General features: G+C 44.4%; 1 protein-coding gene across 1 annotated transcript; it reads right to left on the bottom strand.

The window, feature by feature from the left end:
• Nucleotides 1–15470: 15470 nt before the first annotated feature.
• On the bottom strand, nt 15471–24073 carry PDCL3 (phosducin like 3). Its single transcript, XM_045828113.1, has 6 exons — nt 23955–24073; nt 21912–22041; nt 19091–19181; nt 18651–18794; nt 17693–17901; nt 15471–15833 (listed from the first exon to the last, which is right to left on the bottom strand). Exons 1-6 carry the CDS (start codon nt 23958–23960, stop codon nt 15688–15690), a joined length of 726 nt encoding a protein of 241 aa, XP_045684069.1. The 5' UTR covers nt 23961–24073; the 3' UTR covers nt 15471–15687.
• Nucleotides 24074–25462: the final 1389 nt, after the last annotated feature.

Here is a 25462-nt window from a genome sequence, read left to right as displayed (position 1 = left end):
TGCAGACCACCTGGACACTCTCTAGCAGAGTGAAGACCAGACTGAGCCACACGGTCCCAGAGCTCACAACTGGGAGCAGTGGCAGGACACTGAAGGGCACTGGATCTCAGCTCAGTTAAGAGAAGCATGTGGACAACTGGAAATAACAAGTGTTGGCGAGGATGTGAGGGAATGGTAATTCTTGTGCACTGTTGGTGGGAATGGGAAATGTGGCAGCCACTGTGGTAAATAATAGCATGCACTTCCTCAAAAAATGAAAACAGAGTGAGCATATGACCTGCCAACTCCATTTCTAGGCATATACCCTAAAGAATCGAAAGCAGTGCCTCAAATAGACACCTGTACCCATGTTCATATCATTATTCATGAGAGCCAAAGGTGAGACAATGCAAATGTCCACTGGCAATGAGTAAACAAAATGTGGCCTACACATACAATGGAATATTACTCAGCCTTTAAAAAGAAGGGGATTCTGACACAGGCCACAAACGGATGAACCTTGCAGACATTGTGCCGAGACAGGCCAATCACAGAAAGACGAACACTGTGATTGCACTTCCAGGAGGCACCTGGGCTAGTCATACTCACAGAGGCTGAAAACAGAAGAGCTGGGAAGGGGGAATGGGAATGAGTGTTTAATGGGCAGAGTTTCAGTTTAGGAAGATAAAAAAAGTTCTGGAAATGGATGGTGGTGATGGTTACATAATGATGTGAATGTGCTTAATTCCACAGAACTGCACACTTGAAAAAGATGAAAAAATGGTAAATTTTTTGTTATGTATATTTTATCACAGTTTTAAAAAGAGAGGGAACCACATGCACCAACTAGAGTGGGCTGTCTCGGTGAATTCTGTTGCTGGGAAGGTCCACACAGAGCTTGGGTGAGCATCTCGTCAGGAACAGTCCAGCTGGGGCTCTCACAGCTCCGGCCGAAAACTCTGCCAGTAGGAGCCCCCAGAGCATAGTGCAGTTGCAGGCAAAGGGGCTAAAACAGGCCTCCTCCTGTCTCAAGGGCTCAGCTTCCACCCAGAAAAGGCAGCTGGGCCTCCCCAGTAGCTTGAGCTGTACCCCATCGCTGACACTCAGGGCTCTGGGGAGGAGCTGCCTTGGGAAGCTGGGATCCCCCACTGGCACAGGCCCCCAGGAGTGAGTTTGTCTGCTTTGGGGCTGAGGCTCTCAGAGTTGCCATTTGTTTCATCTCTCCTGGTGCCCATCCGTGGTGGGACCAGCCCTCAGGGTCAGTCCCACCGGAGGGTGTCTGGTCTTGGCCCCCAGCCAGGATTCTGGCCCAGCCTGGTGCTGACCTCCAGGCTCCAGCCTGAGCCAGCTGACCACACGGTTTCCTCCAACCCCATCCTCTCCCACTGCTTCCTCAGAGCCCAACGAGGTGAACTCCAGTATGGTCCTAGTGATAGTGTGAGAACATAGGAATCCAAACTGGGAACTGCCACAGGTATCCAGATGGGAAAAAGAGAAACTAGAAGCAAACCCTGCCCAGCCTTTCTGACAAGTTTAAGAGCTCAGTCTGCAACCAAAACAAAACCTGGACCCATTTTCATGCCACCCTCTGCCCTGAATTACCTAGGAGGAAGTGTTTTTACAAATAATGAATTGACCTTCTCACCTGTCCTTATTTTTCAAGACTCGTTTTTGAAGCCACCTCTCTCAGAAGTTGCTCCTGACTCCTCAGGTGTGATCAGGGGTCCGTCCTGTGTGTCTTCAAGGGCTTCTGCCTCATCTCACTCCCACTGTGGTTTCTTCCCTCCCAGTTCCTGGGATCCGGCACAGGGCTGGGTGTGTGGCAGACCCAGCCCATTCCTGTTGAGAAGTGAAGGCGTGCATGAAAATGAATCCAGTACAAGGCCCACATTTTGCTTGACTCATCATGACCCCTGCTGGGGACTAATTCCATTGTGGACCCAACAAAGTCAGCATCACTTCATAGAGAACTTCCTTTTTGTTCAAGTAAAGACCTTCAGAGTGCCGCCTATGAGCCAGGGGCCATGTGGGTGCAGGAGGCACTTGGGTGAGTTGGTCAGTGCTGACCCTCGAGGGGTGCAGGCCGGAAGCGTGCTGCTGCTCACCAGCACCGTCAGTGTGGGCATTAACACCACACGGTGGCGGTGGCGGAGGGCAGACGCAAGGGGCACGTGGGCTCTGACACCACAGAACCAGCACGGAGAAGGGCGGCCCCTGAGGGAAGTAGAAACTGTCATATGAGCTCCCTCATCACCATTCTGTTTATCATTCCCGTAAAGGAAACGTGGGTTCCCATTTTATTTTTGGCTTCAACCAACATTCCTGGAAAGTCAATGCCTGAAGCAGCTCCTCCGGCTTCCCCACTCCTCCTCCTCTGTGCTGAGCCGGTGCTGGGGAGGCAGGCTCGGAGAGAGGACCCAGGCCTGCCTGTAGTCTCGGTGTCCTCCAGCTCCTCCTCCCTCTACCTCTCCCACCAAGGCTTTCCCAAATGAGGCCTAACTGGATGACCACCAACCTCTTAGGAAGCAAAAAGAGAGTTGAGCCTCTTATACTGAAATTATAATAGAATAAAGCAAAATGGAAATACTAAAACACCAGGAAAAAAGCATAAGTGGCTTTAAAATATATATATTAGAAATATATATACACATATATGTACATACACACACCAAGGCCCCAATACATCTATATATGGGCCTTAGTCTAGGGTCATATATATATATAGACTAAGTAAGTTCTATGTGCAACAGAAAGTTATAAGGAAAACTGAGACATTTAACATTGTAATGCTTCCATATGGCAAAAATTAAATAAAATTAAACATAAATAAGCAACTTTAAAACAAAGATAAACTGAGAAAAAATACAAGTAAACACATGACAAAATGCTGGTACCCTTAGTATGCAAAGAACAATTACAAATTTTAAAAGAATACCTGGAGGCCTGGCCAGTGTGACCCAGTTGCTTAGAGTGTCATCCCACAATCAGAGGGTCACGGAGTCCCTGTTGTGGCTGCTACAGTCCTCAGTCTGGGCGCGTGCAGGGGGCAACCAATTGCAACCAGTCAAAGCAACCAGTTGCTTCTCTCTCACACTGATGTTTCTCTCTTTCTCTTCTCTCTCTAAAAAGCATTGGGGGGGAAAATGTCCTCTGGTTGCAGGGGGAGGGAATACCTCAGTGAAAATGGATAAAGAACAGGTAAGTTTTCAAAGTCATACAAATGACCAGTTACATGAAAATAAACAATGCCATTTGCTTGGTTGACACTCACGGTTTATGACACCTATGCTGACAAAGGCGTGTGAGGGTGCGGGGGGATGTTTCCAGGGCAGACGTGTAGTCATCGAACCGTCCCAACAGCGAACATGCACATGTCTCACGCAGCAGCCCCGCCGCTAGGAGGACACACGCGGAACCCGCCGGCTGCGTGAGGGCGAATGCGCAGCACATTCGGTGAAGCATGGTGTGCATGTGTGTGCGTGCGCGTGCACACACACTTAAACTTGGAATCGCTTGTCTTCCCATAATGTGAAAGAATGATTTTTAACTATGGGCCGAGTTTTCCTCGGCTCACTGCGACACCCTGTGTCGTTGTTAAGTGAATGACTGTGGGCTGGCCCCGCAGAACGCTGTTTATCACCGCGCATGGTGACGAGATTGTTTATCATCGTAAGATAAGTCCAGAACACACTTAACAACAGCAGTAAAAAAGTTAGAACTATCTCTAAATCCATGAAAAGATTGTGATTTGAAAATATATTCATCAAAATATTGATAGTGTTTTGCCTCTGTGTGACTGGATTTAGGATAGTTTACTTTATTTGTTATTTTTTAAAAAAATTATAAGGCAATAAAGTATTTTTTAAAATCAGAAAAACATAGGCTATTTACACACACACACACACACACACACACACAATTAAGTCCTGCCTTTCAAATATGTCCAATCCAGCTACTACACTTGACTGCTAAGGCAGGAGATATAAAGATGTATAGAAACACACAGGCATATTGATTAACCGATGCATAGATCTATAGAAACGTTGCCTTGTGAGAACAACGGAAAAGCCACATTCTGAGATCCAAAGTGAACTGTATGATTCTTACTTTTCTTTGGATCGACACGGTCCTTTCAAACAGCCCTGGTAAGATGGACACTAAGTACAATTCATAAGTATAGACACCATAAAAATTCAAACATAAAAGCAGCCATTGGCTGAAGCTTTGGGTTTTCTGTGTCTTGGGCTCCAGTAGAGCTTCGCTGCTTAGAACAGACTCTTCCCAAAGCTGGCCTTCACAGTGAATGGAATTACACTTTAACGACATTTGCCTCAATCTGACACTTTCCCCATAACTTCTGTTCTTTACCAGCACGATGGGAACATTTGTCCTCTGATTCACTGATGGGTATTCAGACCAGGAGCTGGCTTTTAAAACCACAGTTGCCTTAATCCTATCACTGATTTTTAAAGTGAAATAATAGCCTGTGACTAAAACCGTGGAGCACTAGCAACCTCAGTGGTGTTCTTAATCAGCCCTCAGCACCGGGTTCAGTAACGGGAGACTCGGCCCTGGTGCTGGAAGGCAGGGCGTGGAGAACAAGGATGTGACCCTGGCTTTGTGGCCTTGCAAGGCACTCCAGAGTCCTGTACCTCAGTCCCTATGAAAAGGGGCACTGATCCTCAGATTCCTTTCTGACGGGCGCTTCCAGTAGGGGTGGCCAAAGTCAACCCAGGGCTGGGCTCCTCTGGGCATGTCCCGAAGTGGCAGCTCTGCCCACTCAAGCAGTGTACAGGGGACTCCCAAGGCAGATGGGGCTATTGAGGGTCTCCTATCTCATCACATACCATGGAGAGATGGAGTCCATGTCACCTCCCCTTGAATCTCGGGCTGCTGGTGACAGCTTCAAATAGTACAGAGTAGTGCGAGTAACTTCCTGTGGTGTCTGGGACTCAGCCACAAAAGACCACATGGCTTCATTCTAGCTGTTTACATGCGTTCTTGAAACACTCACTCTTAGAACCCAGCTACCCAGATGGGCAAAGCCGGGGCTGTGAGCCAGGCGTGAACCACAGGTGCACCACAGGTGCTCTGGCCAGTGGTCCCAGCTGAGCCTGGCCTTTGAGCCACTCTTGGCTGGCCCAGACAGGTGAGCGGAGGACCTCCAGCCACCTCTGTCCCTCCCAGCATTTCCAGTCTTCCTCACAGAGGCCCCCAACATTACGGAGCCAAGGCAAGCCACTGGGTCTTGATCCACAAAATGTGTGAGCATAATAAAAGGCTGGTTTTTTATGCCACTTGGTTTGTGCTGGGTTATTGGGCAGTAATAGCACCTGGAACTCCGGGTCTGATCTATGAGTTCACCTAATAAACACTTACCTAGTGTTTACTATATATGAGGCCCTGTTCTAAGTAAGATGCAAATATTAATGTGTATTATAATTATAATAAAAACCTTTATAACATCCCTCTGAGGTCCATACTAATATCATCTGTATTTTACAGTTAAGGAAACTGAAGCTCAGAAGAGTTTGGCAACTTGTCCGAGGTCACATAGTCACAAAGTAGCAGCAAAGGCAGCATTCCAATGGGGGCTCTAGCTCTGGAATGCACACTCTTTAACTGCAGGACAAGCACTTTGTTTCTGCCCCACATTTGTAGCCAGAGCTCTCTGCATCAACTCCACCTATGGGCCCTAGCATCCACTCAGCATCCTTTGCTCCTCTCTGCCTGTTGCTAAGATGTGACCAGGCGCTCCAGGGAAACACACTTATTTTGCACACCTGGAGAAAACTCTCATTAAAAAACACTTTCTGCCTAAGGAAGAGCAAGTACATTGTACATCTGCTGGACCAGCCTCGTGAGGACCCCTGGTCCTGCCCAGGTTTCTGCAGGCCCCAGGCAGGGGCAAGCCGACATCAGGGCAGAACTCTTGAGCAGCTGGAAACTGTTTCTGGAGCTGCAGGCCCCTGCTTAGCAGTCGTTTCATGTGGGTCCACACCAAGTTTCCTGGAGTTCTTGTGTGCTCACTCAGCAGGCCCACTGTCTCCAAAAGAGGACAGTGGGGATGGAGGCCTCCAAAGGTATTGGGTTTCTTTGCTTTGGTAACCATTTATATGCACCAGGTAGCAAATCCTTGTTTTAAAGATGATAATGCTTTGTGGTCTTTTAGCAGAAACTCTTTTTCATACTTCTTCCATTTTAAAGTTTTTTTTTCTAGAACCATGGGGTCAAACACTGATTGTGGTACCATTAGGTCATGCAAAGTCCTGTGCAGAAGTGTCCTCTACTTTAGCAATCAACCGAAAACAAACAAAACTGTTTAGGTTGATCCTCTACAAACAAATAAAACCCTGAATAAAAATGGTTTAGCTTCTTACCTACCTACTGTTCTACCTACGGAAGAGGAGGAACTAACTCATTAACTTAGAAATAATTGCCAATGCAGGACCACCAAACATCATCGATTCTTCCCTCTCTCTCCTTCTACCTCTCCTCTTTTCCACCTTTCTTTTGCAGCCTCCCTCACTTCCTTTCTTCTTTCCTTGGAGGGTGTGCTTTTGGGGTTCAGTGTGAGGAATGTGGGAGGCACAAATACAAGTGCAGCCTGAGAGAGTGCGGCAGGGTGGCATCTGTCTGACATAAGTCCTAGCATGTCAGAGGTCCGGAGAGGCAGATCATATGTGACTCAGAATTCATTGAAGGAAACACCCCATCCATTGTTTACTGATAAACATATCTGCTAACACTGAAAGTTCACTCTCCCAAGACCTCTCCTGCCAAGAACACGTCGGGCAGAATAAAGCAGCAGGACTTGCTGAGGCAAGTTAGGAGAGGTTGAACAAGATGCCTGGGAGGGAGTCCTCAGTCAGAGAACTTCCATTCTGCTCCATGTCCTGGCCCTGCCTGGCTCTGTTTTCCTCTCCCATACTCGTTCAACACAATGAAAAATGGAAAATGTGCCTTGAACCTAATAACCTCCATCTTTCCCTCTGAAAGTGGTTCCAGGCCCCTGTGAGCTGTGCATTATCCTAAAAGAATTCACACCTTAGACACCTGGAAGAGAACAAGAAGGGCCCAGGTGCAACACGGCCCAGCACGTGACCCGACGCTGCTCAGAGGCCCTCTCCCTTTCCACACTGATGACATTCCTGTGATTTAGAGGTGAGTCTGTTAAGAGGGCTGATGAACACTCTGTGGTAACCCACTCACCTGTTATGCAGGAGACTGCAGACAGAGAAGAATCAATGCACAAAAACAGCGCTTAGCCCACCTGGAGAAGGACTGGTAGCCTCAGGGCGTTCGCTGTGTCACACCGTGAGAGCACAGAGCCTTGTGAGCTTCGTACTGGGACTCCTACTCACTAGGACACCAAGAAAGTAAAGGATAACTTCAAAAGAGAAAGATGTGTTTCCTGATGTCCCAAGAAAAACATGAAAGAGCAGAAAATAAAGTAGATTGTGCAATGAGGATTATGTAATGGTGGAAATATAAAGGAAAAGAAGGGTATATGAAGTTCTCTAAATAAGGATGTTAAAAGATGTGATTTAAGGTTTTTTAACTTATGTAATCTTATTAACCAATGTCACCCCAATAAATTTAATTTTAAACACTTAAAAAAAAACTAAAAGATTTTTCCCAAATTGTATTGAGACACTTACCTTAAGAGTTCCTGAGTTATGTGAGGCCTGGTTCAAAATTGCAAGTATTAGGACTTAGCAATTAATCTCAAATGAACAAATCTAGCATGATGCCAAAGCTTCAATGCCCTAAAAAAAAAATAGGAAGGTGGTGATGATAATGATGGTGATATTGATGACAATTACAATAAAACATGAGAACTTTTCTTTTTTAAAATTTTTATTTATTTATTTTTTAGAGAGGGAAGGGAGGGAGAAAGAGAGAGAAACATCAATGTGCAGTTGCTGGGGGCCGTGCCTTACAACCCAGGCATGTACCCTGACTGGGAATTGAACCTGCAATGCTTTGGTTTAGCAGCCCGCGCTCAATCCCCTGAGCTACACCAGCCAGGGCTTGAGAACCTTTCTAAGTACCTTACAAATCTTAGCTCATTTCATCCTCATGCTAACCACCTGAGTCAGATCCTTGTTATAGATTAGAAAGCTGAGCACAGGGAGGTTAGAGACAGTTGAATGGCACCACGAGAAGCCGCCAGCCCTGCAGCAGGTGACCATAAAGAGGGAGCTACTTGTTTATGAAGGCTGGTTTTGGGGGGTGGGGAATTTTGGAGTCGCCTCAGATTTGAGGGTATAGCCCTCCGCCTGACATATTCAAGAATATCATTTGTTCAGTTAACCCAGATGTAATCAAGTCCCAGGGATTTGAACCAAAATGACTTCAGATTTAATTATGAATGAGAATACCGATTTATAAATTTAGAGGTTCCCAAACTTCCATTGGCTCATATCTTAGAAGTTTTCTCACTGTTGTCTCTAAGTCAGAAGAAATATCCAATGGTCTCTTTTATTAAGTAGTTAGGGCTAAACAACTTAATAAGCACATATGTCCCCAAACCTTTTAGCTATTTTAAAAATATATGTGAAATTGAAAGAAAAATAATATGCTTACTTTATTACTTATTAATGTGATGTGAGTGCCTGTTGGGTTCTGAACACTTTGTCTAGCCGTGAAGTCCAATCAGATCCGGCTGCTCTCTCTCGCTTCCTGCTCCATGTTGACTTTTAGGCTGCACCTGCTCTCATCACAGAAACTGCTAACCCCAGGTCTGCAAAGACAGGACATCATCAAATGGAATGTTGTGAAGCTGATGTTGACTGCGAACTACTCAGAGCCAGTAGCCCCTGTGGTGCTCGGTCAGTGTGCAGCATTGCTGTGTTTCCCTTGAAAGCTTAGCATATTCTACTCCCGTAAACGTCGGCAGAGAACTGGGGCACCTCAGCACACCGTTTGGGAAGTGCATTAACTTACACTAAGAAATAACTGCCAAGTGTCCCGGACTTGTCACTTTTCCTCCCCATGTCACACTGGGAAAGCAAAACTGGATCAGAAACCAACAGATGTCCCCTGGTCCCCTTGGGGAACCCACAGATCTACTCTGACTTGGACTTAGTTACTCAGTGCCGGTACAGCCCAGCACAGTGTGGCTTGCTTTCATGTGTGCCTGTGAGTGTTACTCTGTCTCATTTGGGTCTCTCAGGTCCTAAATCCTAGGATAGAACAAAAAGCTGCAAGCTTTTAATTGTTTTGTATAATATTTGCTTTAAGGCAAAGGATTTATTTAACTTTTTACAAACTACAACTTTTTATGAAATGTATATGTATTTTGGAATGTTTCTTTAAATTCTTTAATCACTATCTCAGAACAAGTTGCTCACAAAAGAGAAGTATTGGGTCTCAGTTATAAAATCTTGTATTTGCTTTATGCAGCGCAGGAGCCCCAAACCAGGGAGCTGCTAAAATGTTCATGGATATTCCTAAAATACCACCTGGTGGACTAGCTGATGTGGACATGCGGTTCATTTCTCACAAAACAGGGGAGCGCACCCACGGTGGGTGGCTGGTGTGAGAGACTGCACCTCTTTCGGTCTGAGGTTTGCTATAATGGGTCTCAGACAAAAGAGGCACGTGCCCCACATGTGACTCTAAACTACATCACCTCAGTGAGCACATGCAGCAAGAGGCAGTCACAGGGCAAGAAGCTGCTCCCCAAAGGAGGTAAGGAGGGGATTCCAATCCATCCCCAAAACAATGCACGTTCCTTCTGGCCAGTGGCCATCCTGTCAGTCTGCAGTCATGGAAGGGGGAAGGGCCGTATCCATTCACCCCACACTTTAATAAGTGTACAAGGAGCAGAAGCAGCATTTTTCCTATTCGCAAGTTGGTATTTTCAACATTTTAATTGTGGATACGCAGATTCAGAGTTAATGATCTACTTTCAAGGTTAAAAGCTAGAATGTTCAAGCTAAAATAACTAATGCACTTTCATCCCCTGAGGGATGTAACTACCTCATTTCATCAATTCCAAGCACATTTCCTCTCCTTCCAAACATCTCTGAAGGCAGGGAGCCTCTCAGTCCCTGTTAGCCAGGCAGCTAGGCAACTGGTGATCAGGTGGTCACTGCCTGCCACCTTCCGGCTGAATCTAGGAATTGCAGCATCAAATGTAGCAGAACATGGTGTCAGAGCTGACTTCTTTGCGGAAGGACATTTTAGGAATACCTCAATCAATTTATTTTGCTTCTATTTCTCTTTTTATGTATGCACAAGAGAGATATATGACAAAAACCTATGTTTCAATGTGTCTAAGCAAGCTTTCAAATGTATAAACAGAACTAACTTGCATGTAATTCCAACCCACCTTGTACCACCAGCATTGCACCTAAAGGTACACGGAGTCTGCTCTGTCTGCCCAGATCCCCCTCCCACACACAGACACTTGCTCAGTCTTTAGGCAAGCACAGCCAACAAGTTCAGGGGCGTGCACCCCCTGGGAGCAGACTTCAAGCAGTGGGGGCCAGAATTGGGAGATAAATAACTCAGCTCCATCTGTAGGTAGAAGACTGTGCTTCTTAGAGGTTTCAGAGGGACTGAGTCCTACCTCCTTCAGCGCTGACCTCAGATTCTCACCCTTATATTGGCCTTTCCCCTTCCCTGCACCCCTCACTCAGCTCCTCACTCCGGCACCCCAGGATCGCCTCTTGAACTCTGCACTCAAGACCTTGGCTCTGGCTCAGCAGTGGGGCAGAACCAAACTATACACAATCAAGTACAGCATGCACCTTTCTTACATTTGTCACTATTTCCTTTTCAATGTGACTCATGGACCCTGGCCTTTGCTCCAGGGATGTCATTGTTTTTAAGCCCCCTCAGCTGACATAGAAACAAAATATATGTGTTTACTAACCTGTGCATACACACTACCTAAATATATAATCATCTGTGTCTATATTAAGCCTAACATGCATGTGTTACGATGCCTCCAACTCTAACCCTTCACCACATGAGTCCTTCTAACCTCCTCCCGGGGCAGTCTTGTCACCTCACACTCTAACAGTGGGACGCGTGGCTGCCACCATCTCCTACCCACTCATTTAAGCTGTTCAGCTCTAGTGTATATGCATCGTTGCAGTGTCAGAATTGTTAACCCACACTGTTGTGAGAAATAACTTTATCAACCAGAGGACAATGCTTACGCAGTTTCTTTTGCTGTTCAATCTTACAGACTCCACTTACTTCCACAGTTACTAAGGTCAGAACCTTTCCCTCAATCCTTTCCCTTCAGTTGTTTCATACATTTATAATATAGTTAGGTTGTTTTGTCACATCCTGGATTCCACCCAGGGATGCCTGGACTCCCTAAATGAAATTTTTAATTTGCATATATTTGGATTCCTCTGTGCTGCAAAGGTCTGTGGGTTTTGACAAATGCATATTGTCATATCTCCACCATTATGTATCATTCAGAATAGTTTTACTGCCCCCAAAATCCCAAGTGCTTTATCTGTTCAACCCCCCTACCCTCCAACCCCCTGGCCACCGCCGATCTTTGCAACAACAGCTCCAGGGTTCGCTTTCTCCAGCACACTGTATCATTAGAGTGATACAGCACACAGCCTTTTTAGGCTGGCTTATTTCACTTAGCATCCACTTTTGTGTGTGTATGGCTTGATAGCTTTTTTTTTTAATTGCTGAGTAACATTCCATTGTATCAAAGCACCAGTTTGTTTAACGATTCACCTGTTGATAGATATTTGGTTGTTTTGGTTTTGGTTAATAAAGCTCCTACAAACATTTGTGTGCAGGTTTTTGTGTGGACATTTCAAATCACTTGGTTAATTAGCTAGGCACATGACTTCTGGGTTGTATGGCAAGACTATTAAAACTACTATTATACATTTATATATTTATCATGATTAATATTTCAGTTTATTTCTGATATTGTATTTTGGATTCTCTATGGTTCTGCCTTTTGTTTCTTTTCATTATTCCTTCTATTCTTCTTTTAAATTAATTAAGGTCCCCCACCCCTGCTCTTACTACTTGAAAAGTTATACATCATTTTTTTTACTGTTACCTTGAAGAAAATATTTTTTACATGCATATCTTTGCAAACCACCTGAGTACTTTTTAAGAGTCTAACATTTGAACTCCAATTAAGCCCACTTTAGTTTTTACACTTTTGTTCTTTTATTTTTTTTATTTCTATGTTGTCCTTAATGTTACAAATAAGACATTATTTGTATTGTTCTATTAAGTAAATGTTCATGCAGATTTACCTTTTTTTTTTTGGTCTCCTTACTTTCTTGACCCTCAGACCCTCCTCAGATCATTGTCCTTCTGCACATAGTTAATCTTCTGAATTTCCTTCATTTAGAGTCTATTGGTAACAAACTTACTCATATCATGTCTGAAATGTCCCATACCTAACATATAGCTTCACTGAGTACTAACATTTCTTGGTTATTATCTGTTGCTTTTTCTTAGTCCACTGATGATACTGTTGCAATCTTTCTGGCTTTCACTGCTGCTGCTGCTGCTCAGAAGTCAGTGAGCCTTACTGTAACTGTGTTGTAGGTAATCTGACTTTTCTCCCCAGCTGCTTCTACTAATTTCTCTGGTGTTCTGGGGAGTGGAAAGCTAGAATGACTGCTTTTTTTTTTTTTTTTTCGGGCATAGGCAGGTGGCTTTACCAGGAAATGCGTCAGCTGCTAAGAGAGTCCAGGATGGAAGTTACTCCTTCCCCAGTCCAGAGAGGGCTGTGAAGAGCTGGGGTGTAGGGGCCCCACAAAGTCATCAGAAATATTATCCTTGCTGCTTTGCCAAGTAGGCTGCAAACCCATGTACGCTTCAGCCAGAAACTAGAAGGGGATTAAGCCCAAAAGGGGCACATGCCAGTTGTTTCTCTTAAGAAAGCTTGCCCAGAACTCCCAGCCCACTTCTGTCCACCTCCCTCTGGCAATCCTCAGCTTCAAGGGAGCCTGGGAGTTTGATCTTTTACCTGGTCCTGTTGCTGCTTGAGTGGAACTGGAGAATCCTGGATACTTGGTCAGCAAGTAGCAGTCTCTGCCACGGGGCCTAAATGCTTTTACTGCCTGAGGCTAGGCATCCAGGGAGAGACTGAAATCAAGATGATGATTTACTGGAACAAAATCGTGAAGAATATGGGAGAGCAAAGGGTTGAAAGCACAGAAGGAGGGTTTGGACTTCGAGAGTAGGTGCATCTCCACTTGAGACTGATGAAACAGAAAACAGGGCTGCCATACTGGCATGGGGTGGTGAGGCCGAGCTGAGGGAAGACCTCTCAGCACACAAGTGACGAGGCCCCCGTGGAGCTGCTGAGTGGGGGGCAGCACACAGAGGGTAGAGAGCCCGGACCGTCTGCTGGGTGAATGTAAACGCGATCAGGAATGTGTGTTGAAAGCCACTTGTCAGAAGGCTGCATTTATGAGTAACAACCGGTCTCCATAAGCAGGACAAAACCACTTTCACCAGAACATGCTTCTGAAGTAGGAAACACAGTCACAGCACACTTGATGTTTAGCCTGTCACACTGGAAAAGCACTTGGTCCAAATGCAGGCTCAGTACATAAGAAAACTGAATTGAAAGCTGGAGGTAATCAATGACACCCCCCCTAAAAAAATTTAGGCATTGGTGACAGGGGACACCCTTCTAAGCAGCCGTTTCACATCTCTCATAAAGTGCCTTTCCCATCCAGTCCAACCTCCCTGGTGTACCTCCACCCCGCAGGAAGCCCGTGTGAGGGGCCTCTGGCAAAACCACAGTCTGCATCCTTGGCAAGTGAGGATGAAACAGGTTTGCCATGGAGTAAGTATACTAGGTCTATCAACACCCCTTTTCTCCTCTACAAATGAGGAAAATAATGAATACATTGTATTTGACTATAGCCTTAGAGTATTTCACTCCTCGGAGAGGCGCTAGGTACCATTCTTGCCTGTTTTCCCTGGTCACTACGTTTTTCAGGTGCAGAATTAGATGAACTCAATGCTTAAGCACCAAATTGTATCACCTTTGCCACATCACAAATGCTCCGAATGAAATAGAAAGAAGTTAATGGTGAACATTGTAGGAAAGTCTCCCAGAACTACCAGCCTATAGAAATCTGCAGGTCAGGTTCTAAATCACAGTACTAATTTTAGAATAGAGATGCTTCTCTTCTCTTTTTACATGAGATCAGGTGTGTTCAGGGTGCTTTGGCTGAAGACAGTCTCTCTCTTTTAAATCAAGATCAGTCAGCATGACTAAATAGCAGCCAGGGGCCTGGGTCCCCTGTGGCCACGCAGGGCTCATGAGCCAAGTCCATGGGCACCGGAGCTTTCATTAAGTTCAAACTAAGTGCCTCAGTCAGGCCTGGAGGCAAGATCATGAGGAAATTTACATACTCACATAGCTCAAAGCGGCACAGCAAATACTGAGATCACACCTGGTATGGGCTCCACCACTGTGGACACTGCTCACCCTGCCAGCAACGTCCGAGCGGAGTTCTGTCTTTTCCTGGCAGCTGTGCCAACTGCAGCTCTTCGGCAGGTGCAGTCAGTGCTCCAGCTTTCCACCTGCTCCCCCCACAGCTCTCCAACTCAACATCCACTGACGGAAACCTACGAAATCAGCTCTCCTACAAAAACCCACGGAACCAGCATTCAAGCGACAGAACTGACCAAGCTTGTACCAACCCTGCAATTAAAGGTTCGCAAAAAAATCCTTAAAGATAAACTGTTACACAGAGGAGCTTTTTTGTCAGCAGTGCTGGCTCTTGTGTGTAGAAAAACAAATATTCACTATCAGACACTCCTGACAGATTAAATGGGTCACAGCTGCTTGCCATTCTTTGAATTAGAGCAAAAATTAATTTTACAGTATAATCTGAAGGCGTAACTCTACACCTTCTGATTCACATTTTTAAAATTCAATCCAGCATTAAATACTACATCACCCAACACAAATATTAGGGAATAATATTTGCCCTAACTATTTTGTTAATGTTGATTTGATAAGAAGTGAGAAATGCTAAGAGCAGTCTAGGCAGAAAAATATCTTGATGTTTTTATTAATTGATTGAGATTGTTCATCTGTGTGCATGCTTATATGTTTATATTTAAAACAAAAGAACTAAGGGAGCTTTTTTCACTATTTGAGATTAGCTGACATCTCAACAGTTTGAGAAAAAAAGTTATTTTAACAAGGAAAAAATATTTAACATAAATGGCAGTAAATTGAGATCTTTCCATTATTGCTTTAAGACAGTCTTTGTTTTTATAAAAATTATCACCTATTTCTTCTAAATAGGATAAATACTAAGATTTTTTTCCTATAAATCATTCATTTTGAGTAATCCTGTTGCTAACTTTATAAAAAAATAATGTAACTGCAGAGTTTGCAATTTTTCCACTGTATAAATTACTCACACTTTTTAAAAAACTCCATATCCCTTTTTATGTAGCTGTATGTGAATAAACAGTGAGTAGTTAGATAAGTGAGGAAAACGGAGACATTTGCCATACCAACAGTTGGTTTTTATTTTAAGAAAATATTAATTTAAAAAGAGTTCTAAGAAAGTCAATAGGATTCCCAGAAATGATATTTCTGAGATCTATGAGATTTAAAACATAATTATAAAAGGCTAAAAACCAAAGGATTCTTTCCTACTTTTTCCTTTTTAAAAGAATCCAGAGCTTTGTGACCTCAGGAAGTTCAGCACCCTCGCAGCCTCAGTCTTCGTCCTCGGAGTCGCTGCCCCTCCGCATGGGGGCGGAGCACCGCACTGAGGACAGCAACGCGTCTTCGATGGGTTTCTTAGGGTTTTCCTCCAGGTCCGTCTTGATTGCTCCAGACTCAGACAATTTCCACTCCAAGTCTAAGCAATAAAGTAAAACCAAATTACCTAAGACAGTCGGCACTGGGCCCTCACCCTCAAGTCTGTTAAGTTGGGTTTTTGCCCTGTAGAAACTACAATCATCAACATTTGAGGACAATTTAATTTTAGTACCAGAATTATCAGGTATCCAGAAGAAAGGGAAAAAATCAGACCTTGAAGCAGGAAAACAAAAGGACTTTGAAACATGGCCACACAATGAGCTCAAGGGAGATGTGCCACACATCGGGACCTGTGTGGGGACTGAGAGACTGAAGCGTATTCTCACGGCTGCAGCTTCTCAGACTGTACGGTTTCCCGGAGGCGAAATCAGCCTGAAACATCTCAAGGAAATACTTCTCACAGTCCTGTTGACTATCTAATCATCAAATCTAATTTTAGTTAACAAAAGGCAATTCTGAAACCTCATGTCCAATATCTCAATCTATTAGGGTCAAAAGATAAATGACATCCTTGAACGGACACATTTGTTCCAACTAATAATTTTTTTTAAAATACCAGGAAATGAAGAATCAGTGACTAAAGGCTCAGTTCCTGTATTTCCCTCTCTTATTATAACCAGTGGAACCGCACACAGGTGTTAGACTTTATGAAGCAAAATCAAGTGACGCACTTTTCCACTGCAGAGAGGACTGATGCAGAATCAGGGAACTGGATGAAAGATTCTACAACAAACAGTCTGGTTTAAAGTGATGCTGTTAAATAGGTACTTCCACTAAAATCTGACAACCAAATTGACTGAAGTCATACTAATTTAAAGTGCTCATGGAGATGAATACCACTAGTATTTTCAGCTCTAGGTACCTACTTAAATGTTACAAAAACTCAACCAGTTTCTTCAAAAACAAACAAAAAAAACCCCAAACTGAAGATTTCAGTCTTGACTCAAGAGTACATTTAAATGTACACATACATTCATATCTGTAAGTGTATGTATTTAATGTTACTGTTCACTCATGTAGTAATCATTGTTTTAGTAAGTTCATTAATCCTCAAATAAGACTTGTTCTGGAAATAAAGACTGTAACTACTACTGTTCATCTACCTTTCTCCCCTCATGGCACAGTCAAAAGACCAAAATATGATGCCAACATGTATTTAGTTTAAAATGCTGTAAGCCTTTGAACACTGGAACAGTGAATAACTAATGTAACATACATGTGTGTATATGTGTATGTATGTATGTATGTATGTATGTTTATACTTTTCTCAGTTGAAGGTCTTATACAGTTATATAAAATAGTATATAATCATATTTTAACATGCTTTTAAAACCACTAAAGCACAGTTAGACATTGTCTCAATAAAGAGATAAAGAACCTGACTTCGCAGGAAGCCCTCAGACCTCAGTCCCTCTCACATTACGTGTGTATATGTATTTCTGACACCTCCGTGCGTAACAGGTAAAAAGGAGAAGACATCTGCCAGGAGTTAAGAAGCAGAATTAAATAACATTTTAATTTAATTTAAAAGCTACTAAGACATTCAACTCAGAAAACCTTTCTATAGAGATCATTTACCTATATATTATATACACACACACGTATATATATATACATATATATCTGTCCTTACATGATCATGTGAATTAAACAAAAATAATGAGATCCTGAGCTACAACTTAAAACATTCAAATACAGGGATGAAGAAACATATTAGACATTAGTATTAAATCCATATATTTCAAAGTCCATTGTGGCCTCTTTTCACTGAGAACGATTACAGCCCGGTTGTATCTGCCCCCTTTGGTCTCAGAAGAGAGATTAAATGTGCTTCCTCCCGTCTCCACCATGCACTGGCCACGTCTCATGTGCTCTAGACCATCTCAAAGAGGCCCTTACCATCTCTTGTCAGGTTCATGCCACCAAACACGAGGGGTCCAATAAACTGAGCCTTGATATCACCGTCAAGGTAAACAAATATCGTGGGCAGATTCCTATCGGGGTAGTTGGGTATGCAGGTTGTTGAAATGGCTTTGATAAACTTGACATCAGGAAACTTCCTGGCGAGTCCACTCAGGTGCTGATTTATCAGGGCACAGAGGGGAATCCTACAAAATGGAAACAGGAAACGGTGTGAGTGGGAAGATCCTACAAAGCAGAAATAGAAGCAACTATGATTCTGCATTTACCCAAAACAAAGCTTAGCCATCCTGCTACCCTAAGTAAAACCTCACAAGTGGTTTTGTTACTCCAGCCAAAAAGAATTAACATTTTTAAAGAAGCTTCTAATATGTTTAGGGAAAATGAAGAACTCAAATTCAATTTAATTTGACCCAATAATAAGTCAGAAAAACAGCTTCAATGTAAAAGATAATTGTTATGCCTGTATGCATGGCAGACATTCAACATTTAGAACCTGTAAGGCAGGCCAGAGAGCATTTCCTGCTCTAAAGGGTCCTGCACGGCAATGGACTCTGCGGCTGAGGACGAGGCTGCAGGTGAGAAACGCTGGAAGACCTCGCGCCACCTGCCATGGACAGTCACTGCAAAGGTCGCCCTCGCCACCTGTGAGATTGATCCGTGCATGGAATTTTAAAAAACAAGAGTTTCTCTAGAGGGACAATAACTTAGGAATTTATTATCAATAAAAGCCAAGTCTTCATTGCTACACCGTAACAAAGGCATTTGTGTTAGTCACAAATACTAATTTGAAAGTCTAAGGACAAAAATAGGGCATTAAGATTTGGGCAAATCAGCAACAAAAACACATGTAACACCCTCTGATGTGAATTAAACCCAGGATGTTCAAGATATGTAGTCAAATGAGCATTTAAAGACAGAGCATAACATCACTCACCCTTGTTTGTAAAGGTGCAAGATCACCCACAAGCCCTCTCCAGCTTTGGTAACTTCCTGAACATAATCCTTTCCTGAGATCTCCAAAACTTCTCCAAATTTACTCTTTAGTTTAGTTGCTTTCCACTCAGCCAGTCTCTGCTGCCTGCACAACAGGAGGAGTGAGTTCTCTCTCTCTCTCTCTCTCTCTCTCTCTCTCACACACACACACACACACACACACACACACACACACACATTCAGACAACAACCTTCATAAAGGTCCAGGTTTATTTATTTGCTGCATGGCAAAATTTTAAGATCAGTTCTCTGGAATCTGAAATATTATTATTTAATTACAACTCTTTCCAAATGAAATCTCAATCAAAAAGTTCATTTTTCAAGGGACACACATTCTAGTGCCACACAAAAAAACAAACAGTCCCTCTGGGTGGCACTAACCTGTACATTTCAATAGCTCGTTCATCTTCCTCATTAAATTCATCTTCATTATCCTCCAATTCTTCCAAAGTCATATCTTCGTAAGTTTTCACTGAATATAGTTAAGTCAGCAGAAACCAGAAAATTTAAAGGATGAACATACACGCATTTTTTCCTTCACTTTTCTCATAAAGATGTGCATGCAACACCAAAGACTCCCAGACCACCAAAACCAGAATGCAAAGCATTTAAGGTATTATACTAGTACAAAGCAGTTGAGGGTGTTAAAAGATGGAACTAGTGTGTTGATAACTGCAAGCCTGACTCTCTTACCTACACACCACAGTGAGGACATGGAGGAGAAGTTCCCCACGTTTATAAAACAAACACTGTACTTGCCCAAATTCACCTGGTCTGATCGTCAAGCACACACACTATTGGGCAGAGGCATCACAGTTCTCTTCCCACCCAGGAGGTGAAAGGACACCAGTGGGTGTCTTCCCACAGCAAGCACAAGGACCTGCCATAACATCTGTATTTTGTTGGTACTGCCATAAATACTCTTTTTTTTAAAGATTTTATTTATTCATTTTTAGAGGGGAAGGGAGGGGAAAAGAGGGGGAGAGAAACATCAATGTGTGGTTGCCTCTCAAGCACCCCCCACTGGGGACCTGGCCTGAAACCCAGGCATGTGCCCTGACTGGGAATCGAACCAGCGATCCCTTGCTTCCCAGGCCAGCACTCAATCCACTGAGCCACACCAGCCAGGGCTATTGCCATAAACAGTTGTTTTTGGCCACCAAATCAGGCTTTTGTCCCTGCATCCATCCCAGCACTACAGAGAACTGCTCTTATCAACCTCAGCAATGACCCTCATTTCTTAAGAGATGAACAGCCTGTGATCCAACCCCACTCTGCCTCCTCTGAGAAGGACTGCCCTCTTCTGCTCCCCCCTGTGACTCTCCCCTCCTTTGGACCCTCTGCTGGCTTGGCTCCTTTCCTTCTTTATCTATACCCACTCATTTGGTGATTGTACCTCATGGCTTTAAATACTGCCAATATGATGACAATTCCCAAATTTATGCCTCCAGCCCATATTCTCTGATTTAAAGGAAACCATGACCAATGGCCCACTTACTACCTCTATTTATCTAATAAAAATCTCAAAGTTACTATGTCCCAAATGAACTTCCTGATCTCACCTCAAACCTGCTCTCTCCAAGCCCTCATCTCAGGCGAGGTAACTCCGTCCTTCCAGTGGCTCAAGCCCAAAACCTTGCAGTCATCCTAGACTTATTTCTCTCACACCCCTCAAAGGATCGATCCATCAGCAAATCCTGTTGGCCCTACCTTCAAAAAATGTCCAGATCTGGTCACCTCTAACCACTTCCACCAGCACCACCACTCTGGTCCAAGCCAACGGTACCTCTTGCCTGCATTACTGCAGTAGTTTCCAAGCTAGCCTCCTTATTTCCTGCTTTGCCCCCCACTGTCCATGCTGAGGAAGGCAGCAACAGGATGGTGCTGTCAACATGGAGGACGCATGTCACTCTTCTGTTCAAACTCCCATGACTTCCAACTCATTACATAAAATCAAGGTCCTTATTAAAAGTTGCAAGGTCCTAAATGGTCTGACCCCTAGTTACCTCTCTGAACGTACTCCTCCTCTCTCCCAATCATATTGGCCTCCTTCCAGATTTTCCAACATGCTTTTCACTTGCTAACGTAGCTCAGTTCACCTCCCTCAGCTCTACCTGCCTGTCTTCCTAGTGAGATCCTCTCCGACACTATCTAGACCTGTACTCCTGCAACCCTTTCAAGGCCCTTTTCCTGCCTTATTTTCCTATATTTCACTTATGTATCATTTATTGTCTGTCTCATTGCAATGTAAGTTCCACCAGGATGGGATTTTTGTCTGGCCTGTGTGTGGCTAAAGCCCCACTGCCTACAACACTATCTGGCACACAGTAATCATTCAATAACCACTCACTAGATAAATGCTTTGTAACAAATCCTTCTCTAAATTAGTCTAATATGTAAACAGGGGACAAAAATATTGGTTCTGTGATCAGCAGTTCTGAAACTCTGGTGTGTATCAGAAATCCTTTGAGGAACTTGTTTAAAATGCAGATTCTTGGGCCTCACCCCCCAGAGATTCTGATTCAGTAGGAACTGGGTTTTTACAAACACCTAGGGATACCAATTCAGGAGGTACAGCTACCTTTGAGAAAATGCTTTTCTTGGCTCCATATTAACCTTCCCCAAATTAAGTTATTTAAATATTTTCAATAAAAGCACAAAAACAATACAGTGTAAGCTCAGGAGAAAGCTCAGTTGATTAGAGCATCATCCCTGGTCAGGGTACATATGCAAATCAACCAGTGAATGCAAAAATGAGTGAAATAACAAATCAATGTTTCTCTCTCTCTCACTCCCTGTCTCCCCCTTCCTCTCTCTCTCTCAATTCAATGGATAGAAATTTTAAAGAAAAAAAAAGAGAGAATACAAACACTAGAAACATTGAGCAAATTTCCATGACCTTATCCAAAGTGAATAGCAGACCAGAAAGTCAAGTCTTCAGGATTATCATGTGCTTATCTGACACAAACAAGAAACTGTGGAAATAACGGAGGCCTCTGAAGTCCCCTAATTCTACAGCCCAGGAAGTTGAAGGCAGAGACATGCCATGACTTGCTTTGGTCCCAATGTTCATTACAGCACTTCAATCCCTGGCACCCTGACTCTTGCTCGGAGGATCCTTCTATCAAAGCAGTTTAGAGGCTTAGAAAATTGTTTCCTGTCCAGAAAGACACAGAACAGAAAAGAGTAAAAGCAAGCTAACCGACTGACTGCTGAAGAACTCGCTGTTCTTGCTCTTCCGCCTCCTTTTCCAGTTCATTCAAACTTTTCTTCGAGGGCAAAATGCCCTTTTTGCGTAAGATGTCATTCCACTCAGTGTCTGCGTTGGGGTCCTAGAGCAGGGGGGACCAAGGATACAGACCATGAGTCCACTATGGAGAGTGTTACATTGGGCAAGGGGTCAAATAGGGAAGGTGACAGGAAAAAAAATTCAAATTATTCCGTGATCTGTAGACCCATAGCTCCTGTTCCATTCTTCCCATCTTCCTCTCTGCTCCCCGACCCCCAACCACTGAGTAGTTATTCTTGGGGTGAAAAATCAAGATATGATGTGCAGATCGGCTTCAATGCTGGAACCAAGGCTCTGACCTGGTTTTTGTCCAATACTCAACAGATATTTATTAGCTATGTACTATATGTAAATAATTGCAACAGTAGGGAAGAGTGGTGGATGCCAGAGCCATCTACACTACAGTCAAGATGAAGAGTCAGGCATTAAAACATCAGATATATATTACAAACTGTGGCAAGTGCAATGGCCAACAGGCTGCTGACCTATGGAGTCACAGGGGAGCTGAATTTCACAGAATGGGTGGGGATGTTCCCCTAGGAGAAGTGACATTTAACCATCTCTGGAGGGTAAGAAGAAATCAGACATGAGGAGTGAGATCTTAGGAAATTACTTTCCAAGCAGAGAGACAAGAATGTTCAAACCGCCCAAGAGCAGCAATACTGAGTATCTCAAAGTCCTGAGGCTGCAGTAGGGTCAGAAGCATCAGAAGGAGAGCCTGATGCTAGGCTGACAAATTCTCTAATGGCCAAACCTGAGAGAGAGAGAGAGAGCTGAGGCCCCATGGAATAGCTCACAATGGCTAACAGTTAATGAATTCTAGGTGCAGGGTACATTTCGAAGCCCTTTACCTGTATCTACGTAGTTAACCCTAAGAACCTTAGGACAGACACGACATTTAGGAAGCCATGGACATGCTGCAACAAGTCAAATTTGCCAGGATTAAATGTCAGAAGGATAAATGGCAAAGTGGGCTCTTAGCTCCAGAACCCTGCTTCAAAAACACTGGTTCTGCATAGCCTGACAGAACATCGATAATGGCCCCGATGTGAAATTCGTAACCAACGAGTGCTATGGAAAGCAGCCCTGGAGCTTCCTCATCACCATTTAAGAGGGTCTGGTTTGTGGCAGACACGCTGTTATTTGCAGAGGATTATCCTCTCCTGCCCCAACCCACCCCACACTAACTCCATTTCCCACTGAGCCAGAAATCAGAATTCCTGACCACAGAGAATTCTGGAAGGCAGCAGAATGACCTTTGGAGGACGGTCCTTGACAACTTAGTTGTCGCATGTTTTTGTTCATAAAAGCATCCATTTCCATCGTGTCTTCACTCTTTTTCTTTCACTTTTCTTTGGGGTTCGGTCAAATTCCAGAGACAATAAAAGGACAATGCTAGGGAATCTTGTTTTAAGCCAGAAAGTAACTGAACACAGGAGACCCCCGGGCTGAGCTCTGGAAGCTAGGAGAGCCTACCTAAACCTGAGCACCAATGTTAGGGGTAAGAGTGTAGTCAACCCCTCCCCCAGCTCTAAGTGAAGTCAGGAACAGGGGTTCCACCACTGTTTTAAGTTACGGGACCCTTAGGCGGGATCCTCCATTTCTCCAAACCTCAGCTTCCCGGTCCGTGCACAGGGTCCGTAAACACATCTGCTTATGTGCTCACTAAGAGAGTTAATAATTAAGAGGTAACTTTGTCGGGTGGAATAAGATCTCAAGGAGAGATAGCTACAAAGGACAGATATTTGGGGTTGGGATACACCGAGGTGGAGACGCTCAGCAGGTGGGACCACGCCCGCTCTCCCGCACTGCACCGGGCCTCAACTAGCAAGCTCTCCTCGGTGCCTGGGGTCCTGGCACTTCCCACTGGGCCTGACCGGACGGTCCACCGCCTGCGCAGACCCGGCGGGGCAAGCAAGCGACCGCAGCCTACAAGCCCGGCGCCCCACAGCTTACCTGCATCTTGTCTCAATTGCTTAAGCCAGGCGGGTCAGTGTGCCTGGGCCCTCAGTTCTCTTCTGCACATGCGCGCAGCTGCCGTCCGGCCCCTTCTCCCAGCCCAGGTTTCACCCCGCCCGCCAGAAGGGAGCTGGGCGGAGCCAAGGAGCAAGGGAGACCAATGCGTCTGCGCGTGCTCTTCCGGAAACCGGCGCTAAAGTGAGCACAGGCGAAACCCGAGGTGCCTACAATTTGTCAGTGCCGCAAGTTACTGGGCGCTACCTTATTAGGGCTGGTCTTCGGCCTTAGAGCAGTAGGCTGGGTGGAGGAGGTACCGGTATCTATCCAACCCTAGACCTAATTATGCAAAAGACGTCTAGGCTCAAGAAGTTAGAAATGTTTCAGTGATGCAGTGTTACAATTAAAAATGATAATACAGAGTCATCTGGGGTTAAAACTATCATTTCAGCGTCGGGTAAGGCAATTTATTTGTTAAGACATTTATCGAGGCCGGCTTTTTACCAGGCGCTGTTTAGGCTCTGCAAATGTACCGGCGATCATAGCAGACACAAACAAACAAACAAAAACAGGAAAGCAAAAGTCATTTCACCTGGTTGAGCCTCAGGTGATGCCTATATGCAAAAGTCCTTAGCCTTATATGGGCACACAGGAGGCACTGAGTAAAAGTCTACGGAGTCTGAATTGTAAAATGAAGGGCATAGGTGCCAGGCTTCTGCCTATGCAGCCCTACGAATTTGAGTTAAATCAATATCCCTCCTTGGACATTTGGGCTGGTGTTGCCGTTCTTTGAGATTTTTCTCTGCTCTCCTGCCCTTGGCTGGAACCCCTAAGCCATGGAGGCTCTAATGCTGAAGCTGGAGCCTTCATGGCTTAGAGGGGAACTCACTCTTGACTGACTACTCCACCTGCATCCTCCTTACAGACCAGGAGCTGCGTGTGTGTGTTGGTGGTGAGGCAAGGTAGGGGTGGGAGTGGTGCTGGAAAGTGGTCCCACACCGGGCTGCAGCCACTCCCAAGTACGTCCCCACTATGGATCTTGTGTGGCACAGATCCAAAGAGGATAAATTCTGAAATTCACTGGTTGTGAAGCCTACCCATCTTTAGCTCTAGAAAGCTAGGCAAGATGTGAGGTGTCATTCATCTGTTGAGCCCATGAGAGCATCTCTACTGTGACACAGAGCTTTGGTGGAAATGGAGGCTTTATTCATTATGGACATCGTGAACTGCTGCTTGATTGCTGAGCTCACTGGAACAACTCTTCAACAAGGCAGAGCTGTAGGGACATGGATGCAGTCCCCAGCTTCAATACTGTGGATTTTCACTATTCCAACTAAGTTTCCATTGATTTTGTTGAATTGACATTTCTCAACCTGTTGTAAGCCCTTCGGTCAATCTCTAAAGATTCTGAATGGTTGTCTTTATTAATCTTCACCAGCTTAATGGGTGTCTCTCTTGAGTAATACTGTTTCCCTGAACACCTCTGTTACCATTCCGAGGTCCTACCT

Source organism: Phyllostomus hastatus, unplaced genomic scaffold, assembly GCF_019186645.2.
Source record: "Phyllostomus hastatus isolate PE091 unplaced genomic scaffold, TTU_PhHast_1.1 phas_scaffold_78, whole genome shotgun sequence".
Taxonomy (NCBI): domain Eukaryota; kingdom Metazoa; phylum Chordata; class Mammalia; order Chiroptera; family Phyllostomidae; genus Phyllostomus; species Phyllostomus hastatus.
This window is presented reverse-complemented; position numbering and strand designations above follow the sequence as displayed.